Below are 19,471 nucleotides of genomic sequence, written 5' to 3'. Positions count from 1 at the left end.
TTGATTCTCAAGATAAGCCTGAGAATTAAATATTGTTACTTCCTCTACTAAAGAAGAAACTGAGGTTAAAAGTGGTTAGTGGCTGCTCAGAAAGTGTAATTAATGGTGCAATAGGGATTTTAACTAACATCTTTCTGATGTCATGGCTTGTGCTCTTTTCACTCTACCAGGCTTCCTTCTTCAACTAATCCCACATGATTAAGGAAAATCTAATTGCTAAGGGACCTTCATGCCAGGCAGTGTGCTAGGCCCTACAGAGAAAAATCTACACAGTCCCTGACTTCAGAGAACTTAGGGCCCAGAAGGGGAGACAGACCTACTCAGAGAATCACAGGAAGTGATGTGGGACCTTGGCTGCAAGAAACATTAGGGAGATGCTAGGAGAGCCCGTCCTGGGAACCTTGGCAGGAAAGTTAGTGAACACTTTCTGGAGGGAGGTACCTGAGATGAGGTGCAAGGGAGGAATAGGTTGACCCTAGAGGAAAGATCATTCCAGAAGAAGGAAAGAGAATATGCTACGATCCTATGATGGGCCCTAAGAACTAAGAGCAGGGCCTTGTTGGCCATACTACAAAATTTGGCCTTTACCTAACAGCATTAGGAGGGCCCTGAGGGATTTAAGTGGGATGGGGCTGTGGATGGTTTGTGATGAGGGGGAACTATGGATGTGTATGTGTATGTGTGTGTGTGTGTGTATGTGAGAGAGAGAGAGAGAGAGAGAGAGAGACACCATCCAACTGCTGTTACTTTTAAGATGGAACTGTTGGTTGGTGGATGCCCCATGAGGGAGACTGGGGCGAGCTCCACCCTGAAGTGGACTGGAAGGCACTGGGTGGGATTGAGGGGCATTAGGATCCTTAGGAGATCTGGAAGTACAAACACAGGGATAGAAACTCTTCAAGGTGAGCAGGTTCGCTGTTGATGCAAGGTAAACGCGGCTCTGAAGATAGTCTGGGCCGCCAACCACTCTTTCTAGTCTCCACCCACCCACAGCAACCAGCTGAACCCAAGATGTATTGAAAATCAATTTTAAATAATCCAAGCTGTGAGACAGTAAACTCCTGTTCTCAGAGAATTTGGTCATCCTATCTACTGTCCAACTGACACACTGAATCCTTCATTTGAGCGACCTCCGTGGCAGCTCTCTAGTTCACAGAGTAAATTTAGCTGGCGGGCAGGCCATCCCAGCCTTGGAGTTCATTCGCCTCACCTACCTGTGAGAGCCTGTGGCGCTGCCAAGCTGGGTATGGTGGCTGCATCCTGAGGGATGGAGCTGAGGTCGGGCTCCGGCGTGCTCCGCGGGGGTGAGAGGGCTAAAGACGTCATGAGAACCCGAGACTTGAGCTGCAAGAGAGAACCCAGGGAGTCAATGAAAATCTGGAGATGCTCTCTGCACTTTCCCAGGATCCTTCCTGGGCTCAGTTAACCACTGCTACTCTGTCATTCTTCCACACCTTTCTATTGTGCAGCTTTGGGGGCTGAACTTCAGATTCAAGTTCATGATCAAGATTCAAGTTTGGGTCACACCTAGAGGTCAGCTCTGCACCCTGTCCTTACAGTGGAGCCACCCAGGAAGTGACTGTGTCAGGCAGAGGGTGTGGGACACACAGAGGTGTGAGGAATTGCAGCCTATAAGCCTCCTGAGTGCAGGATGCAGGGTGGGGGACAGTTCCCAGCCTGAGCCCCTGTGCTCCTGAGGTTCCTGTGGACAGGTCTTTCCTGACAGCCACCCAGTGACAAATCCTGAAGCTTTGCTCACTCTGCTGAGTTTTCTGTTCACAAAGATCACTGGGTCCTGCTAGAAGAGACAGCAGGAGCCATTCTTCCAAAAGGTGACATGCTTCTCAGGGTTTATTTCCTGCAGTGGAGACCATCAAAGGCTGATGCTGCTGGTCTATGGACCACACTTTGAGTAGCAAGGGTGTACATTCTGTTGTTAATGTATATGCAATCCCCATCCATATCCTAACTTGATTCCTGGATTTTTAGGATGTAATAATAATAGTAGTCATGGAGAAATAGTATTCCTACTGCTAGTTATCCAACCATTCTACATTCATTCATTTAAGTCATACCAGTGTTTAAGGGAAAAACATTCCAGTGAATGAGAATACCAACTGCAAAGGTCCTGAGGCAGAGCATGCCTGGAGTGTTTGTGCCACATTAAGGTGGCAAGAGTGAGACTGGAGAGGTGGTAAAACCACGGGGCTTTGCAAGACACTGTAAGTTCTTTGACTTTTGCTCTGAGCTCTTCTGAGCAGAGAAACTACAGAATCTAAACTGACATTTTTAACAATCTTTCTGACTGTTGTGTTGAGAAGAGACGAAAGGAGCAAAAGTGAGAGGACCACTAATCTGGAGTAGATGAGCGACGATGGTAGGTTGGATCAGGGTGAGAGCAGTGGAGGTGAAGAGAAGGGGACAGATTCTGGACAGATTTTGAAGGTGGAACCAGAAGGACGTTCTGACACACTGGATGTAGTGTGTGAGAGAAAAAGAAAGAAGTCAAGGATGACTCCGAGGGTTTGGGCCAGGGAGTTTGCAGGTGGGGGAAGGAGGAGGGGAGAGTGGAGACAATGAGGGAAGGTCGGGTTGATTTTGGACATGTCAGGTTTAAGATGCTTAGATCCAAGAAGAGACGGTAAGTAGGCAGGTATGTATACTGGACTACGGAGTTCTGCGGGAAAGTCTAAACGGAGATCTAATTTTGGAATCATAAGTAGCGAGTTGATATTTAAGGCCATGATAATGAATGAGATCATCAGAGAATTGAGGGTAGGTGGAGAAGAGGAGGATCCATTCATTGAGCCCTGAAGGACTCCAATATGAAGAAGTCGGAGAGAGAGGGGTGACCAGCAAAAGAAACCAGGAACTCTATCCAGTGGGGTAGAAAGAAAAGCAGGAGAGCATGGCACTGCGGGGACAAGATGAAGAAAGTGTCTCATGGAGAAGAGAGTGACCAACCATGTCAAATGCTCGGTCAGACGTGGAGGACCAGAAGTGGCCACATAGCAACTTTTTGACATGAGAGGCTGTGGTGCAGTAGGTGAGATGAGAACCTGATTGGAATAAGCTTAAGAAATAGTGGGAAGAGAGGCACTGGATCAGGAAGTAAAGCCAACTCTTGCAAGGAGTCTTGTCTTAAAAAGGAGTGGCCAATTAGCCACAGCAGCAGGAAAAGTAGGATTGAAAGATTTTTGCCCCACAATGGGATACCACCTCACACCCATTAGGATGGCTACTATAAAAAAAATAAGATTTAAATTTAAAATAACGCATGTTGATGAGGATGTGGAGAAAATGCAACCCTTGTGCACTATTGGTGGGAATGTAAAATGGTGCATTCCTCAAAAAATTAAAAATAGAATTACCCAGAAGTTCCACTTCTCAAAGAATTAAAAGCAGTGTCTCCAAGAGATATTTGTACACTCATGTTCATAGCAGTATTATACATAATAGTCATTGTAGAAGCAACAACAAATGTCCATCAGCAGATGAATGGATAAACAAAATGTGGTATATACATACAAGGAAATATTATTCAGCCTTAAAAAGGAAGAAAATTCTGACACATGCTACAACATGGATGAAACTTGAGGACATTATGCTAAGTGAAATAAGCCAGGTACAAAAAGACAACAACTGTATGATTCCACTTATATGAGGGACCTAGAGTAGTCAAATGCACTTAAACAGAAAGAAGAATGGTGGCTGCTAAGGGATGGAGGGAGGGGGAAAGGGCGAGTCGTTGTTTAATGAGTATAGAGTTTCAGTTTTGCAAGGTGAAAACGTTCTGGAAGTTGGATGCACAGCGATGTGAATATACTTAAACTACTGTACTGTACACTTAGAAATGGTTATGATGATAAATTTTATGCCATGTGGTTTTTATCACAATTACTTTTAAAAAAAAATTTATTTATTTCATTTTTATTTTTGGCTGCGTTGGGTCTTTGTTGCTGCCCGCGGGCTTTCTCTAATTGCAATGAGCCGCAGGGCTACTCTTGATTGCAGTGCCCGGGCTGCTCATCGCAGTGGCTTCTCTTGTTGCGGAGCACGGGCTCTAGGCACGCGGGCTTCAGTAGTTGTGGCACGTGGGCTCAGTAGTTGTGGCTCGCGGGCTCTAGAGCACAGGCTCAGTCGTTGTGGTGCACAGGCTTAGTTGCTCCGCAGCATGTGGGATCTTCCTGCACCAGGGCTCAAACCCATGTCCCCTGCATTGGCAGGTGGATTCTTAACCACTGCGCCACCACAGAAGCCCTATTTTTTTCTAATTTTTAAAAGATTTTTTGTTGTTGCTTTTGAGAAGGGGGAAATATGTTCTAATGCTGGTGGAAATAGCCCAGTAGAGAGGGAAAAATTGATGATACGGGGGAGTGTGTGGAGAACTGCTGGCATTGAGACTCTGAACAGGTGAGAGAGGATGAGATTTAATGAACTGGGCTATGGCCTTAGAAAGAAACGAGGACTTTTCATCTGCAGTAGGAAGGAAGGAGGAATATGAGGCTCTGGATTTGGGTGGATGTGGAGGTGGGAGCTTACAGAAGGCCTTTTGCAATGGCTTCTAATTTCTCAGTGATGCTGGAAGCTGTGTGTGAGGGTGGAGGAGGGTGGGTTAATGAACTAGGAGAGTGGGAGGCCATGGGGGGAATGGAATGTGGCTGCTGAGCAGTATTGAGGGCACAGTGGGATGTGCGGAAATGAATTTAAGTTAATTGCAATGAATTTAAAAGGAGACAGGCCAAAAGTGAGCATGTTGGCTACCCAAGGCTGTATGTGCGCAGAGTCTGGGGCTCTTGCTAGAGATCCTGTATTAATCAGAAGCAGCAATTAACAATAGATAGTTCATCTTAATTTGAGTTAACATTTGAAAGAATTAAAAGGCTCATCATGTAGCAATACCATACTAAGTATTATAAAAATAATTTAAAAGAAACTTCAGTGGTGGGACAGAGTAGATGGGAAACTTCCTGTGACTCAGTCACTGTGACTATGGCAGGGTTTCCTCATCTGCCAAGTGTGAAGAGGGCTGCGGCCACTCTGCCTGTTCTCCCAGGTCAGGCACCAAGGGTTCCCCTGGTGGTCTCTCTAGGAGTGGTATCTCTAGGAAGGTACAGCCTGTGATGGAGAGGCTGGTGGTGACAGTCTCCAAAGGCTGTCAACAGGCTCTGGAAGAACCTTGGCTAAATCCTCCTTTACAGGCTTACAGCCCTTCAATGCCCAACATACAGATAACGATATTGGTGGGGGAAAATAAACAGGATTAGTAAGTCATTTCCCCCCCCCCCCCCCACCGTGTTCTCTAAGTAAATTACACAAAGATCCGTGTGATCCTTCCCGAGGAAAATGACAATGATGATGATGAGAAAGAGGATGACGGCAGCTAAGACTTAGATAGCAGACACTGTTTACTGTTTATGTAAACTCCATAATGAGCCTAACCTTAATACTCGCTCACTATTTTAATATTTATTAGAGGGGGATCTGTCCATTGAACCCACCGCCAATGAAATAATATAGTTGGCTGTTACCTCTGCCTATAGTTTCTGCCCAGGTGAAGCAATTAAAGGGATTAGAATAAGTCAGCTGGTTGCAGGAAAAACCTTACATATTCATTCAACCTGTAAAACAACTTCTGGGACTTTTGAACAAAGAAGGAATCTCATGCAACTGTGGGTGGTATATGACTTTTAAAAAAATATCCTTTTGGTAAGAGGGTAAATCATCAGTAGGAATATCCTTTGACTCAGCATTCTGAAATTTCTATCTCATTGCTTAATATAAAGAATGAATCAAAAGTAAGGTAACCTAGAAAAGGGAGAGCGGTAGGTCATAGGGACACGGGAGTCAACTGAAAGAGCTTTCAATGGCCAAACCTGGAGCAACACGAGCAACAGATAAAGAGGGTAGTAGTGGGTTATAATTCAAAGTATACAGTGAATATCCATGACTCCATACTCACATAAATGAGTGACTGACTAAGTAAATACATGGGGAGAATCAACAGATCTCCCATGTATAAAAATTCCAAATATTTTATCGTGGAGTATAACTCCTCCTCCTTAAGTGTGGGCCACACATAGTGACTTCCTTCCAAAGAGGACAGCATGGGAATGGGGGGAAAAGTAACTTTACAGTGGAGAAACTGGTCACACACCACTTCAGCCAGGGGATCCAGATCACCATCCACAGTGATAAACCATGTTGATAGTTTGCACCCTTGATATGACGTCATGGGAATGGCACCTTACCTCTGAGATCTTTTTTCCAAAAATCCATAACTCCCATCTAATCATGGGATAAACTTCAAAAAACCCAAGTTGCAGAACATTTTATAGAATACTTGACCAATACTCCTCAAAACTGCCAATGTCATCAAAAACAAGAAAATTCTAAGAAATTTTCACAGCCCAGAGGAGCCAAAGGAGACATGATGACTAAATGTGATGAGGTATGCTGGATGTATTCTGGAACAAAATAGGGGAAAACTAATGAATTTCAATAAAATATGGACCTTATTTAACAATAATGTATTATTGGTTCACTAGCTGTGACAACTGTACCATAAAAATGTAAGATGTTAGCTACAGGAGGAACTAGGTGTCGGGTATATGAGAATCCTCTGTATATTTGCAACCCTTCTCTAAACCTAAAACTGTTCTAAAATATAGTTTATTTTAAAAATATTCAAAACAGAATCTGGCAGAATAAACTGGGGAAAATAAAGAGGAAGGAGGGAGGAGAGGCCTCTTTCTTGGCTGAGTAAGACTGGAAGAAGATTTGCTGCCCAGGATGCCTTGCTCTGACATGCAGGAGCTAATCCTTGGCCTTCGAAGCCAACAGCCTGCACAGATGCTGGCAAAGTTGGCACCTTTACCTGAAATTCAAAACCTCGATCAAATGGGTATGGCGACTCCTCATCCAGGGCATGGTTGCCAGTGGCTGTGCTTTGCCTTCTTAAAGCATCATGGTGGGGTCAAACAGAGAGGAAGAGGCGGCCCCTGCCAGCTGGAGTCTCCACCAAAGGGTCTGGGGAATCTGGGATCAGCTCATCTTTCTTTTCCGTTCACAGATCCAAGATATGGGCCTGGAGAGTTTCTTGCTCCCGCTGTCTTCAGGGGAAGACCTTCTCTAAGACACTTGCTAGAAAATCACTGCACAGAGTTGGGAGGGGATTTGTCTGCAAACTGAGATGTGTGGCCAGGGCACACTAAAGAAGAAGGGATCAGCTGATGTAAAATTCAAGTATTTTTCCAGAAATATGCAAGTGTGGAGAAACAGAAGTACTGACTAAAGAGTATTTGTTAGATTGACAACAAGAGGTTGGTAAATGAAGGATACAGACTGTGGTCGGGGGAAGTATGAAGATGTGTAGAGCCTGCCTGCACACCAGCAGAGGATGAAGCAGCAAAGCAAAACTAAAATAAGTTCAGGATAGCAGTAGGCGCATACAATGGAGCCTCACTAACCCTGTCCTCAGTCTCGCTACTTAGCCTTTCAGAGCCTACCTTTCCTCATCTGTAAGGTAAGGATAACAGCACCTTCTCACAAGGATGTGACAAGAATGAAGTGTAAACATTTAGCATAGGGCTAATGCAAAGTAAGAACTCAATAAGTATTTCTGATCATTATTGCTGCTAGTATTATGATTTTATTATTAGAAATTCCAGAAATACAAATGAGTTCCAAGTTTCTTGTTCATGTAGCCATGGCAGGAAAGGGAAATTGCCCGTCTTTCTTCTAGGACCCATCTACATTTTCTACACTTACCCACTTGGGATCACATCTTCCCAAATCTTTGAAGGCCCACCCTCCTACCTTACACATTGCACACGATCCCCTTTAAGAAATGTTCCCAGTACGTTAAGTACTGCTTAGGCAGGAGCTGCCCTTTCCAAGTTGTATCATTTAAGCTAAGTCTAAAAAGGGAAAAAAATTCATTCCATGAGGCAGTCATTTACTCAACAAATATTTATTGAGCACCTACTGTGTGCGGGAAACTGTTGTAGGTGCTGAGGATACATCTGTAAATGGGGGAGATAAGGTCATTGTTCTTGATGAGGTAATATCATAGTGGAGGAAACAAATAAGAAACACAACAAAAATGTCAAATTGTGATAAGTACTACTCTGAGAAGTAAAATATGGAGATGTGATAAAAAGGGACCCGGTGACTAGTGTAGGCTGATAAGGAGGTGACACCTACATCAAGATCTGAATGACAAGAGGGAGGCTGAGGGCTTCCTTGGTGGCTCAGTGGTTAAGAATCCGCCTGCCAATGCAGAGGACATGGGTTCGAGCCCTGGTGCGGGAAGATCCTACCTGCTGCGGAGCAACTAAGCCTGTGTGACACAACTACTGAGCCTGAGCTCTAGAGCCCACAAGCCACAACTACTGATCCTGCATGCCACAACTACTGAAGCCCGCACGCCTAGAGCCCGTGCTCTGCAACAAGAGAAGCCACCGCAATGAGAAGCCCGCGCACTGCAATGAAGAGTAGCCCCCGCTCGCCACAACTAGAGAAAGCCTACACGCAGCAACAAAGACCCAATAAGGCCAATAAATAAATAAATAAAATTTATAGGAAAAAAAAGAGGGAGGCTGAGGAAAGAACTTTCGAAGGAGACAGAGTGGTCAGTGTAAGCCTCCTAAAGCTTGCCTTCGTCAAAGAACCAGGAAGCTAGAGTGGCTGGAATTATGAGCAAGAGGCAGAAGGATGCAAGATGAGGTTAGCTAGGTGGTCAGGGCACAATCATGAGGGTTTTCTAAGTCAGTGTTGTAGATTGAATCATGTCCCTCTCAAAAAAGACTTGTTCAAGTCCTAACTCCCAGTACCTGTGAATGGGACTTGACTTGGAAATAGGGTATTTGCAGATGTAATCAAGTTAAGATGAGGCCATACTGGATTAGAGTGGGCCCTAATGTCAATGACTGGTGTCCTTATAAGAAGAGGGAGGGCTTCCCTGGTGGCGCAGTGGTTGGGAGTCCGCCTGCCGATGCAGGGGACACGGGTTCGCGCCCCGGTCCGGGAAGATCCCACATGCCGCAGAGCAGCTGGGCTCTGTGAGCCGTGGCCGCTGAGCCTGCGCGTCCGGAGCCTGTGCTCCGTAACGGGAGAGGCCACAGCAGTGAGAGGCCAGCGTACCGCAAAAAAAAAAAAAAAAAAAAAAAAAAGAAGAGGGAAATTTGGACACAGACACAGACACACAGGGAGAATCCCATGTGACAATGGAGGCAGAAATTGGAGTGATATGTCTACAACCAAGAACACCAAGGATTGCAGGCAACCACTAGAAGCTAGGAAGAGTCAAGGAAGGATCCTACCCTAGAACCTTCAGAGAGAGCATGGCCCTTCCAACACCTTGATTTTGGACTTCTAGCCTCCAGAACTGTTGTTTTAAGATACCCAGTTTGTGGTACTTCGTTATAGCACTCCTAGTAAATAAATACAGTCAGATTAAAAAGTTTGGATTTTATTCTAGGAGTTATGGAAACAATTAGAGAATTTTAAGCAGAGAAAGACACAACCCAGTTTTTACTTTATAAAATTAAGTATGGCTGCTATACAGAGAATGGATGGGGAGAGGCAAAATAGAGAAAAGAATACTAGTGAGGAGGTTATCATATGGTTCAGGCAAGATGCATAGGTGGCTGAACTAGGGTGAAAGTAGTGAAAACAGAAAGAATTGGTTGGATTCAGGTGTACTTTGGAGGTGGAATTAAGGTGATTAGAGAGAGAAAGTGCAAAATCAAAGATAACTTCTAGATTTATTCACATAAACTTTGTTTGATAGTATATTTTTATTACATTAGTTTAAAACATTAGCATTTTACTTGTTGCTCGTTTAGTTAACTTTGGGGAAGCCATAACACTGGCTTGTGTCTAAGGTTCAAAACATTCCTCCTCTAATACTCAAGCAGTAAAATTTCAGAATATGACAGGAAATATTCTATGCAGAACTTCTGGGAGAGGACGTGAAAAAGAAGTCGAGCATCCACATTTCCTCATCTGGGAAATGAACACTGAGAACTGACATGATTTCACATTGCCCAATGAGCTGCAGGGGAGTGGTGAGAACATAGGACTCAGAGAGGGCTGGGGTTCTAATCCTGGTTCTGCCCCTGACTCACATGGGACTCTGAGCAACCCATTCAGTGTCTCTGGGCTTCATCTTCCAAAGCCATTAATGTGGGTAGGGTTGTTGGCTTTTTTTTTTTGGCCTTGCCACTCAGCATACAGGATCTTAGTTCCCGGACCAGGGATCAAACCCATGCCCCCTGCAGTGGAAGCACAGAGTCTTAACCACTGGACCACCTGCAAAATCCCAGCTTGTTGGTTTCTAAGTTCTATTCCAACTCGTAATGTGTGTATGTATCTTGCATTAGACTATTTCTGAAAACCTTAAAGAGTTTGAGATAAAACCAGTGTCAGTGCCATATTTTGAATGTTGATTAGAAGAAATGTGGCATCCTAAATTTCTTCGGAGTTTTGTTTCTGGGAATATAGAAAACTATGTTATTTGGATCAACTGAAAACAACTACCAACAATGGATAAAATGTAAGATTAGTAAAAGTATGGAGGCGCTAACAATATATAAAGGATAATTGGGCCCAAATATAGGTGAAATCTAGGCCTTGGAATTGCCATGGATCAGGGCTCACCCAAAGGGCTACAACCTCAGGGTAAGGGTAAGCTAGCTGTAAACTTGTCCTGCCCTACCCAACCCATACCTGACTCTAAGGAAAGTTGCCTTGACACTGGGGGAGGGGGTGTGCAGAATCCCTGGGAAGATATTGCCACCAAGCCAGAGCTCACACAGATTTGCAGCTCAAATTCACAGAACTTGGGCAACCAAGAAAACTTCAGCCTGGGAAGTTAGTTTAAAATTTACCCAATCTGGGCTTCCCTGGTGGCGCAGTGGTTGAGAGTCTGCATGCCGATGCAGGGGACACAGGTTCGTGCCCTGGTCCAGGAAGATCCCACATGCCGCGGAGCGGCTGGGCCCGTGAGCCATGGGTGCTAAGCCTGCGCGTCCGGAGCCTGTGCTCCACAACGGGAGAGGCCACAACAGTGAGAGGCCCATATACTGCAAAAAAAAAAAAAAAAAAAAAAATTACCCAATCTGGCAGTGCTCTCAGGTTACCTGGAAAAACAAACACAAATCATCTCTGGAGAAAGGCCTCAAAGAAGTCCCCAAAATAATTTTTCAAAGCCAGTGAATAACACAGCCCAAACACACAAGGAAGCAAGGAACCAAAGCAAGAATGGGCAATAAAAACACACAGCAGTAAAACCCCAGAAACTGGGCTTCTCTGGTGCCACAGTGGTTAAGAATCCACCTGCCAGTACAGGGGACACGGGTTCAAGCCCTGGTCCGGGAAGATCCTACATGCCGGGGAGCAACTAAGCCTGTGCACTACAACTACTGAGCTCACGTGCCACAACTACTGAAGCCCGCGTGCGACTAGAGCCTGTGTTCTACAATAAGAGAAGCCACCACTTCTTTCTTTTTATGAGAAGCCCGCGCACCGCAACGAAGAGTAGCCTCTGCTTGCCGCAACTAGAGAAAGCCTGCGCACAGTAACAAAGACCCAATGCAGCCAAAAATAAATAAATAAAATTAAATAAATAAATAAAATACTTAAGATATTTCAATTATCAGACTTAGATTCTAAAAGCAAGTGTGATACTATGTATAAAGATATAAATAACAAGTTTGAAAATATCTCTGGAGAACAGAAAACTATAAAAAATAGCATAGCAAAATGTAAAAGAACCAAATTTAACTTCTATACAATAACTAAAATTAAAAACTAAATAAACAGATTTAACAGCATACTAAATATAGCTAAAGAAAGAATTAGTGTGCCAGAAGATACGTCAGAAGAAATTCACCAAAAAGTAGCATAGAGACAAATAGATAAAAACTATTGAGGGAATGTTAAAAGACAATGCGAATATGAGAAGTTTTAACATTAGAGTTTCAGAAAGAATGGAACAGAGGTTATATTTAAAAAGAGAATGGCTAAGAATTTTCCAGATCTGATGAAAGTTCTAATCCACAGATTCAGGAAGCCCACCAAACTCTAAATAAGATGAATAAAAAAGAAATCCACAGGTAGACACAACAGAATGAAATTGTAGAACACTGAAGACAAAGAAAAAAATCTTAAAATTAGCTTAAAAATACAAAACCTGCCAGGGAACACTCACATAAACCAGATGGAGAGCTGAGTTCTTTACAACAATGGGCCCCAGAAAATAAATGGAATAATACCTTCAATGTGCTGCAAGGAAATTAACAACCTAGAATTCTACACCCAGCAAAAATATTTTTTTCCTAAAGTGAAGATGAAATAAAAGTACTTCCAGACAACAAAAGCTAAGAGAATTCATCACTAGAGGATCTATATTAAAGGGACTTCTAAAAGATGTACTGCAGGAAATGGAAAGTGATTTCAGGTAGAATGTATGATATGCAAAAAGAAATGAAGAATTTTTTTAAGTGGTAAATAAGCAGGTGAATCTAAATGAAAATAACTGTACAAAACAAAAATAATTGTTTTGAGGGATTAAAAAAGCAAAAAAGAATTAAGATGTGTGACGACAGTAATATTGAAGTGGGGAGATAAATGGAGTTAAAGTGTCCTAGGGTCCTTGTATGATCTAGGAAGAAGCAAAGGTAAGGTTAACTTTAGAAAACTCTAGTACGTAAGCATGCCATAATTTCTAGAGCAATCAGTAATACAATAGAAAACATAGTGCTTAAACTTCAAGAAGTAGAAAAGAAAGAATTATATGCTTAAAAATCCAAAAGAAGGCAGGAAAGACAGGTAAAAGGAACACAGAATGAGTGAGACAAATAGAATACAGAAAATAAGACATAGATTTATACCCAAATTTATCAATAATTACTTTAAATATAAATGGACTAAATGTCTAGTTACAAGATAAAGATTATTATACTGGATGCTACGGATTAAAATGTGTCTCCCCACCAAAAGGTGTTGAAGTCCTAACCCCCAGTACCTGTGAATGTGACCTTATTGGGAAATAGGGTCTTTGCAGATGATCAAGTTAAGATAAGTTCATTAGAGTGGGCCCTGATCCAATATGACTGCGTCCTTATAGAAAGGGGAAATTTGGACACACAGACAAACATGTACAGAGGGAAGACAATGTGAAGATGCAGGGAGAATGCCATCCACAATCCAAAGAACACTGGAGGCCCCCCAAAGCTAGGAGAGAGGCCTGCAACAACAGATCCTCCCTCCCAGCCCTCAGAAGGAACCAACCTGGCTGGTCTTGATCTCAGATTTCCAGACTGCAGAACTGTGAGACAATAAATTTCTGTTGTTCCATCGACAGATGAATAGATAAAGAAGTCGTGGTATATATACACAATAGAATATTACCCAGCCATAAAAAAGAATGAAATAATGCCTTTTGCAGCAACATGGATGGACCTAAAGGTTATTATACTAAGTGAAGTAAATCAGACAAAGACAAATATCATATGGTATCACTTATATGTGGAATCTAAAAAAATGATACAAATGAACTTATTCACAAAATAGAAATAGACTCACAGACATGAAAATAAACTTATGGTTACCAAAGGAGAAAGGGGGGGGGGGGATAAATTAGAAGTGTGGAATTAACAGATACACACTACTATATATAAAATAGATTAACAAGGACCTACTATATAGTACAGGGAACTATAGTCCATATCTTATAATAACCTATAATGGAAAAGAATCTGAAGAAGAATATACATATTCAGTAATACATATATATTAGTAATACATATATCTAACATGTATATATATATATATTAAGTGATATATATGTATATCTAACATGAAATTAATACAACATTGTAAATCAACTATATTTCAATAAAATTTTTTAAAAATTTGCACTGTTTAAGCCACCCAGTTTGTTGTATTGTGTTACAGCAGCCCTAGGAAACTGATGTACCAGATTCTATTTTTTAAAAATCATGTTTTCTCTCCCTTCCTTCCTCTCCCACACCATTCGAGGATAGCTTTGTCCACGTCCCTGCCCATAGCTTTCCTTGGGGGCACACTCCTCCTTTAGGCTCACTCTCTTTCTTCACAGAAAACTCCCTCATGGTTCTGCGGAGATTCAGGGAGCAGGGTTAGGGAAAATTGAATACCTCACCGTATTTAACGTTAGACTTTAGTCTAAAAATCTTGCCTGTTGGAAATGCAAATCAGCTCCAAAAACAAGAAGTTTGTGGCCAATGGCCTAATTCCATTCCGAGGAGTCAGCCTGTTTCTGGGTTTACCCACACCTTTTTCTCCTTTCCCTTGGGAGAGATTAAACATGCGAGGGATGGAGGAGCCAGTATCCTTTGGTCTTGTTTACATTTCTCTTACTCCTTAGCATAAGTGAAAATACCAATTAACATCTATATCTGAGTTACACTCAGAATGCTGGTCAGGAAACATTCACCAGATACCGCTGCCCCAGGCCTACTGCTTAGCCTCACCCCTGACCATTGCTCCAGCCCTGGGGTGAGGGCAGGAGGGCGGGGAAGGTCACAGAAAACCCCAGAAGAGAGAGTTCCCCGCCCTAGGGTTAGTGTGCATGGAGGCAGAGGTGGTGCTACCATCCTGCCTGGGTGGGGCTGAGAAGAATGGGTTAATTTCCTCCTGACAGAGGGCGGCAGAGAGAGGAGACAGGGAAGCCCGTGAAGCCCGTACTCCGTGAGTACGAGGAGACAGAAGGAAGAAAAAGGAAAACAAAAATAACTATCATCATTGGATAAAGTGGGATGCAGAAAAACAGATCCATCCATGTGAAGTATTTAATGAATGTCGATGCTGCCCTGTGACTCCAACCATCTTTAGTAGAGACCACACATTTCAAGGAATGCTTATTGTGATGGAGTTTCTTACAGAAACTGGTGAGGGAGCCAAGTTCTATGCACCAGCAGGCGTGGGGTCAGCCCTGAAGATGAGAGTGGGGATATGGAACATACACTCACAGGCATCCTGCACATAGCAGAGCTCAGAGCAGCGGGGAGGTGGAGCAGCTTCTATTGGTTCACAAGAGGTGATTGTTAAAATTTCAGGAATATTGCAAGTTGTTTGTTAAACACAGCAATTATTAAAAGTTAAAGTGCATACACGTAGAGTATTAATTTTTAAAATATATTAAGAACAAAGGTAATAGATACTCAAAACTCATCACTTTCTAATTATTTTACTGTTGCATCTGTGTGGAAATAGAGTACAAGAGTGATTCTACAGCACATCTTTTACCAACTCCACGTTCAGGAAAGTCACATTGGTGCCTTGAAACTGGCCATGTTGGGAATATCTACACCTTGGAAATTGGCAAATGCTACAAATAGGGCTGGATTTACTGTTGTGCTGACCTATAGGCTTAAGAGAGCGATGGAGAAAATATTAAAAATGCAAATTAAACTTAAAAGTTTGTCTTGTCTGTAGCCATTACACAGCAAATAGAATGAAAAAACAAATATTTTTTGTTTTCACAAACTATTATCCAATTCAGCAAAGAAGTCAACCACATCCTTGACAAATGAGTGAAATTCCAACATACAACTTCACTGTTTACATTTCTCTCACTCCTTAACATAAGTGAAAATACCAACTAACATTCATGTCTGAGTTACACTCAGAATGCTGGTCAGGAAACATTCACCAGATACCGCTGTCCCAGATACACTGCTTAGCTTCACTCCTGACCATTGCTCCAGCCCTGGGCTGAGGGCAGGAGGGTCACAGAAAACCCCAGGAGACACCGTCCCCTCCCTAGATGTTGCACACCGTTCAGCCCAAGGGAATGGCCCCTGCCTAGTGCCTTTGTAGTCATTTCCCTCACGGGCCACAGGTGGTACTTCATATGCACCATCAGCAAGAGGGGGATCTTGAAAATAAGCACAGGAAAGGTTAGATATCGATTCTTCTCTTCCACACTATTATGCTGCCGTTAGTGTTCCTAACTATGACTCTTAAGGCAATACAAGATCTGGATAATCAAAGACGCACTGAAGCCAATTCAACAGTTATAATGAAAACACACTTTAGAAAGAGGCTTTAAACAAATGTTGGAACAAACAAACAAACAAACCCTTTCTACTCAAGTTTGAACATTCTCTTAATTGAGATTTTTGTTAACCTGACGTCCTTGTTACACAGTGCCAAGAACACATACTTTTTCGGGGGGGGGGGAAGGATGACAATAAGAAAGGAGGAACAAAACAAAATGCTGCATTTACTCTCGCTCTTTAGAAAATTACTTTCTTTATAAAGTGAATTTACCAGTTAACGGAAGACCGTCCTTTCAATAGTTAGCAGAAATTGCTGGCTCTTCCCAAATATCCATGCTCCTTTCTTCATTTACTAATGGAATCCCTGGATTTCAGCTTATCACGTGGTCGCTCAGCACTACATTTTCCCGCCTCCTGTGGAGCTAAGTGTGGCCAAGTGACTCACTTCCTGGCCAGTGAGTTGCAAGTGTGAGGGTGTGTACAACTCTGAAGGTTTCACCTTTAAAGGGGAACAACGTGCCCTCCACCACCTCTGTCCCCATTCTGCTGGCCAAAGTAGTGGGATGGTGGGACCTGGAGGAGCCACCTTAGAGCATGAGGTAGAGACTGTGTCTTAAGATAGCAGAGCAACAATATAAAAGGAGCCTGGGGCTTCCCTGGTGGCGCAGTGGTTGAGAGTCCGCCTGCTGATGCAGGTGACACCGGTTCGTGGCCCGGTCCGGGAAGATCCCACATGCCGCGGAAAGGCTGGGCCCGTGAGCCATGGCCACTGAGCCTGCGCGTCCGGAGCCTGTGCTCCGCAACGGGAGGGGCCTCAACAGTCAGAGGCCCACACACCGGAAAAAAAAAAAAAAAAAAAAAAACTTAACAAATAAAAGGAGCCTGGGTCCTCCACACGGTGGAGTCATCGAATCAGCCCCACATGGCCTTCCCAGACAGTAACATGAGAGAGAAATCCGTTTCTATCTTCTTTAAGCCACTGTTCTTTGGCCTTTGTTACAGCAGCTGAATTTGTATGCTGAATGATACAATTATTAACATTTTAGAACATATAAACTATTTGTTTTTAATATTTCAGAGATGATATTCTTTCTAGAGCATGTTACACTTTTCTTAGCCAGTTAAACAGAGCAGACAGAAAGTAATCTACTCTTTTTTGAATCAGGAAACACAAATACTATTCTGAACAGTAATACAAAGAGATTGCTGAGGTGGAGAGGGCTGCTGGCCGGACAGTATGTGGCCTCAGGCTGCGGGGCATGGTTAGCTCATGCCTAATTCCTGCAGTTTTTCTGACTTCTCTCACTATGAAATTATCAAGGATCTATAAGAAATATATATATAAAGTGCTTAGGCCCAGAGACTCAAATGTAGAAGTGCTCAGTAAGTGTTACTTATGACTATTATTGCTATTAGTATTATTTATTATTATTGTGTACCGGGGACAAATGGCTATCTTAAAAAACCGGCACTTTTTTCTTCCTGCTTAAATCATAAAGACACAGAAGCTGAAAATCCCGCTATTTGGAGCCATTATAATCAGCTATGTCTACTGAATGCAAGTTAGGGTTTATCCCTGGTGCAGACCCTCTCTCTTTATCTTTTTAAAAAGACTTCCATGGTCTCCTTCATCATGAAATGTAAGGAAAATCCACCTGTTGACCTTGGAGAGTCTCTGAACTGAGGACCTAAATCAACAGCAGATTCTTCAAACTGAGATGTAAATGTTCTGTTTTATAATGAAGAAAGCTGTTTTCATGGCAGAGTATGGCTCTTCGGAGAAAATATGACGTTAAGGGGTTTTTCCTTCTTTTGACTGGGGTGAGAAGGGGGCAGCAAGGCCATAAAATGATACTCACAGCAGCAAGCATGCCCCAGCAAAGTGGCTGCAGGCCGGGGCCAAGAGACACGGTCAGATGGGCCCTGGGAGGAGGAATGAGCCATGAACTCTGGAGCACTCACATCTGAATGCCAGTTAAACCCTTCCTTTTCTGTCTATAATTTGCTCATGTTACTCTCAAGACTCAGAGAAGAGGTTAAATATCACAGCCTGTGTTAGCTGTGCTTGGGCCTTAAAGGGAGAGGCTTATACCCATACTTGGACCAGAGAGAGTTTCCACACGTGCAGGGACACAGAGGTGATTGACAGAGCAGCTTGGGACAGCACCAGGTAAGAAGAGACAAATGTCAACTAGCACAAACCTATGATACAGTTGGTACAACGAGGCATCCTCAGAATCTCCTGGCTCAATACTTATCATTTTATTAAGATAATATTGTTAATATAAATATAATAATGTGCTGACATAAAGTTATAGTGTTATAATTTTATAACTGATAATATTATTGTATATTTTATTGTTCTAAATTATTAACATGATATCATATAATTATACTTTCAGTATCCAGCTGTGTGTGCAATCTTCTCCCCAAAATATCTTCCCCTTCAAATCAAAGGCTATTAAACTGCAATAATCAAGCTTGTAAGAAATGCATCTACAATAAAGGTAAACAGACACTGAGGAAGGGTTTGGAAGCATTTTCTTAGTAATAAAATACAAGATCTTTAAGGGTAGACCAAGTAATATCTTATTTCACTTGCTCAGGATTTTTTGTTAACAACTCTGGCTCCCCAGCTGTGTCCCAGGTAGTTAAAATTGCCAAATGAGTGGCCATTTGGTAAATGGAATCAAACTGTACACTTTCCTTGCTAGCATCTCCACAATTAAAACCATTTCATTACTGGTAAAATGGGGCTTCGGGGTCTAAGAAATTGTCAAAATAAAACTGGAGAGACTTAATACATTGTTAACTTTACTTTGCCAAGTAAGGACATATTTTTAGGATTACCAAACCCTTACAATATACGACACTTAATAAACTTTAACACAAAAATAGCAGGAAGCAGATATTTCAGAATAAAGGACAATCCTGGGACTTTACTGGTAGTGCAGTGGTTAAGAATCCGCCTTCCAATGCAGGGGACACAGGTTTGAGCCCTGGTCCGGGAAGATTCCACATGCCACAGAGCAACTAAGCCTGTGCGCCACAACTACTGAGCCTGCGTGCCACAATGACTGAAGCCCGCGTGCCTAGAGCCTGTGCTCCACAACAAGAGAAGCCACCACAATGAGAAGCCTATGCACCGCAACTAAGAGTAGCCCCTGCTCGCTGCAACTACAGAAAGCCTATGTGCAGCAACGAAGACCCAATACAGCCAAAAAAAAAAACGAATAAAGTTTGATCCTTTAGGTGGAATTATTTTAGCTTTCTGAAGACTTTAGACCTTTTGCTCCTGTCACCACGAGTGGGTCGGGACTGCATACAGACTGGCACCCAGTTTGGAGCCGTTTTTCTCGAACACGAAGCCCATGGCTTGGGAAGCTGCTGGCCTGAAATAATTCCCACAATTTCCTCAAATA

At 42.8% G+C, this 19,471-nt stretch overlaps 1 protein-coding gene across 10 annotated transcripts in view; it reads right to left on the bottom strand.

Annotated features, from left to right (window-relative positions):
- SCML4 (Scm polycomb group protein like 4) overlaps positions 1 to 19,471 on the bottom strand; it is a 106,393-nt gene that overhangs the window by 39,899 nt on the left and 47,023 nt on the right. For 9 of the 10 annotated variants that reach the window (XR_004352517.1, XM_032651077.1, XM_032651080.1 and 6 more), the window contains one exon: positions 1,215 to 1,344. Coding sequence is in view for 9 of the 10 variants with exons in the window: in XM_032651077.1 (XP_032506968.1) it covers positions 1,215 to 1,344 (130 nt within the window). In the remaining variant the exon portion in view is untranslated. Of the gene's footprint in view, positions 1 to 1,214; positions 1,345 to 10,892; positions 10,903 to 19,471 lie in introns of those variants that run through there. The other variant, XM_032651081.1, reaches the window with a different exon arrangement.

Source organism: Phocoena sinus, chromosome 12 (assembly GCF_008692025.1).
Source record: "Phocoena sinus isolate mPhoSin1 chromosome 12, mPhoSin1.pri, whole genome shotgun sequence".
NCBI lineage: Eukaryota > Metazoa > Chordata > Mammalia > Artiodactyla > Phocoenidae > Phocoena > Phocoena sinus.
This window is presented reverse-complemented; position numbering and strand designations above follow the sequence as displayed.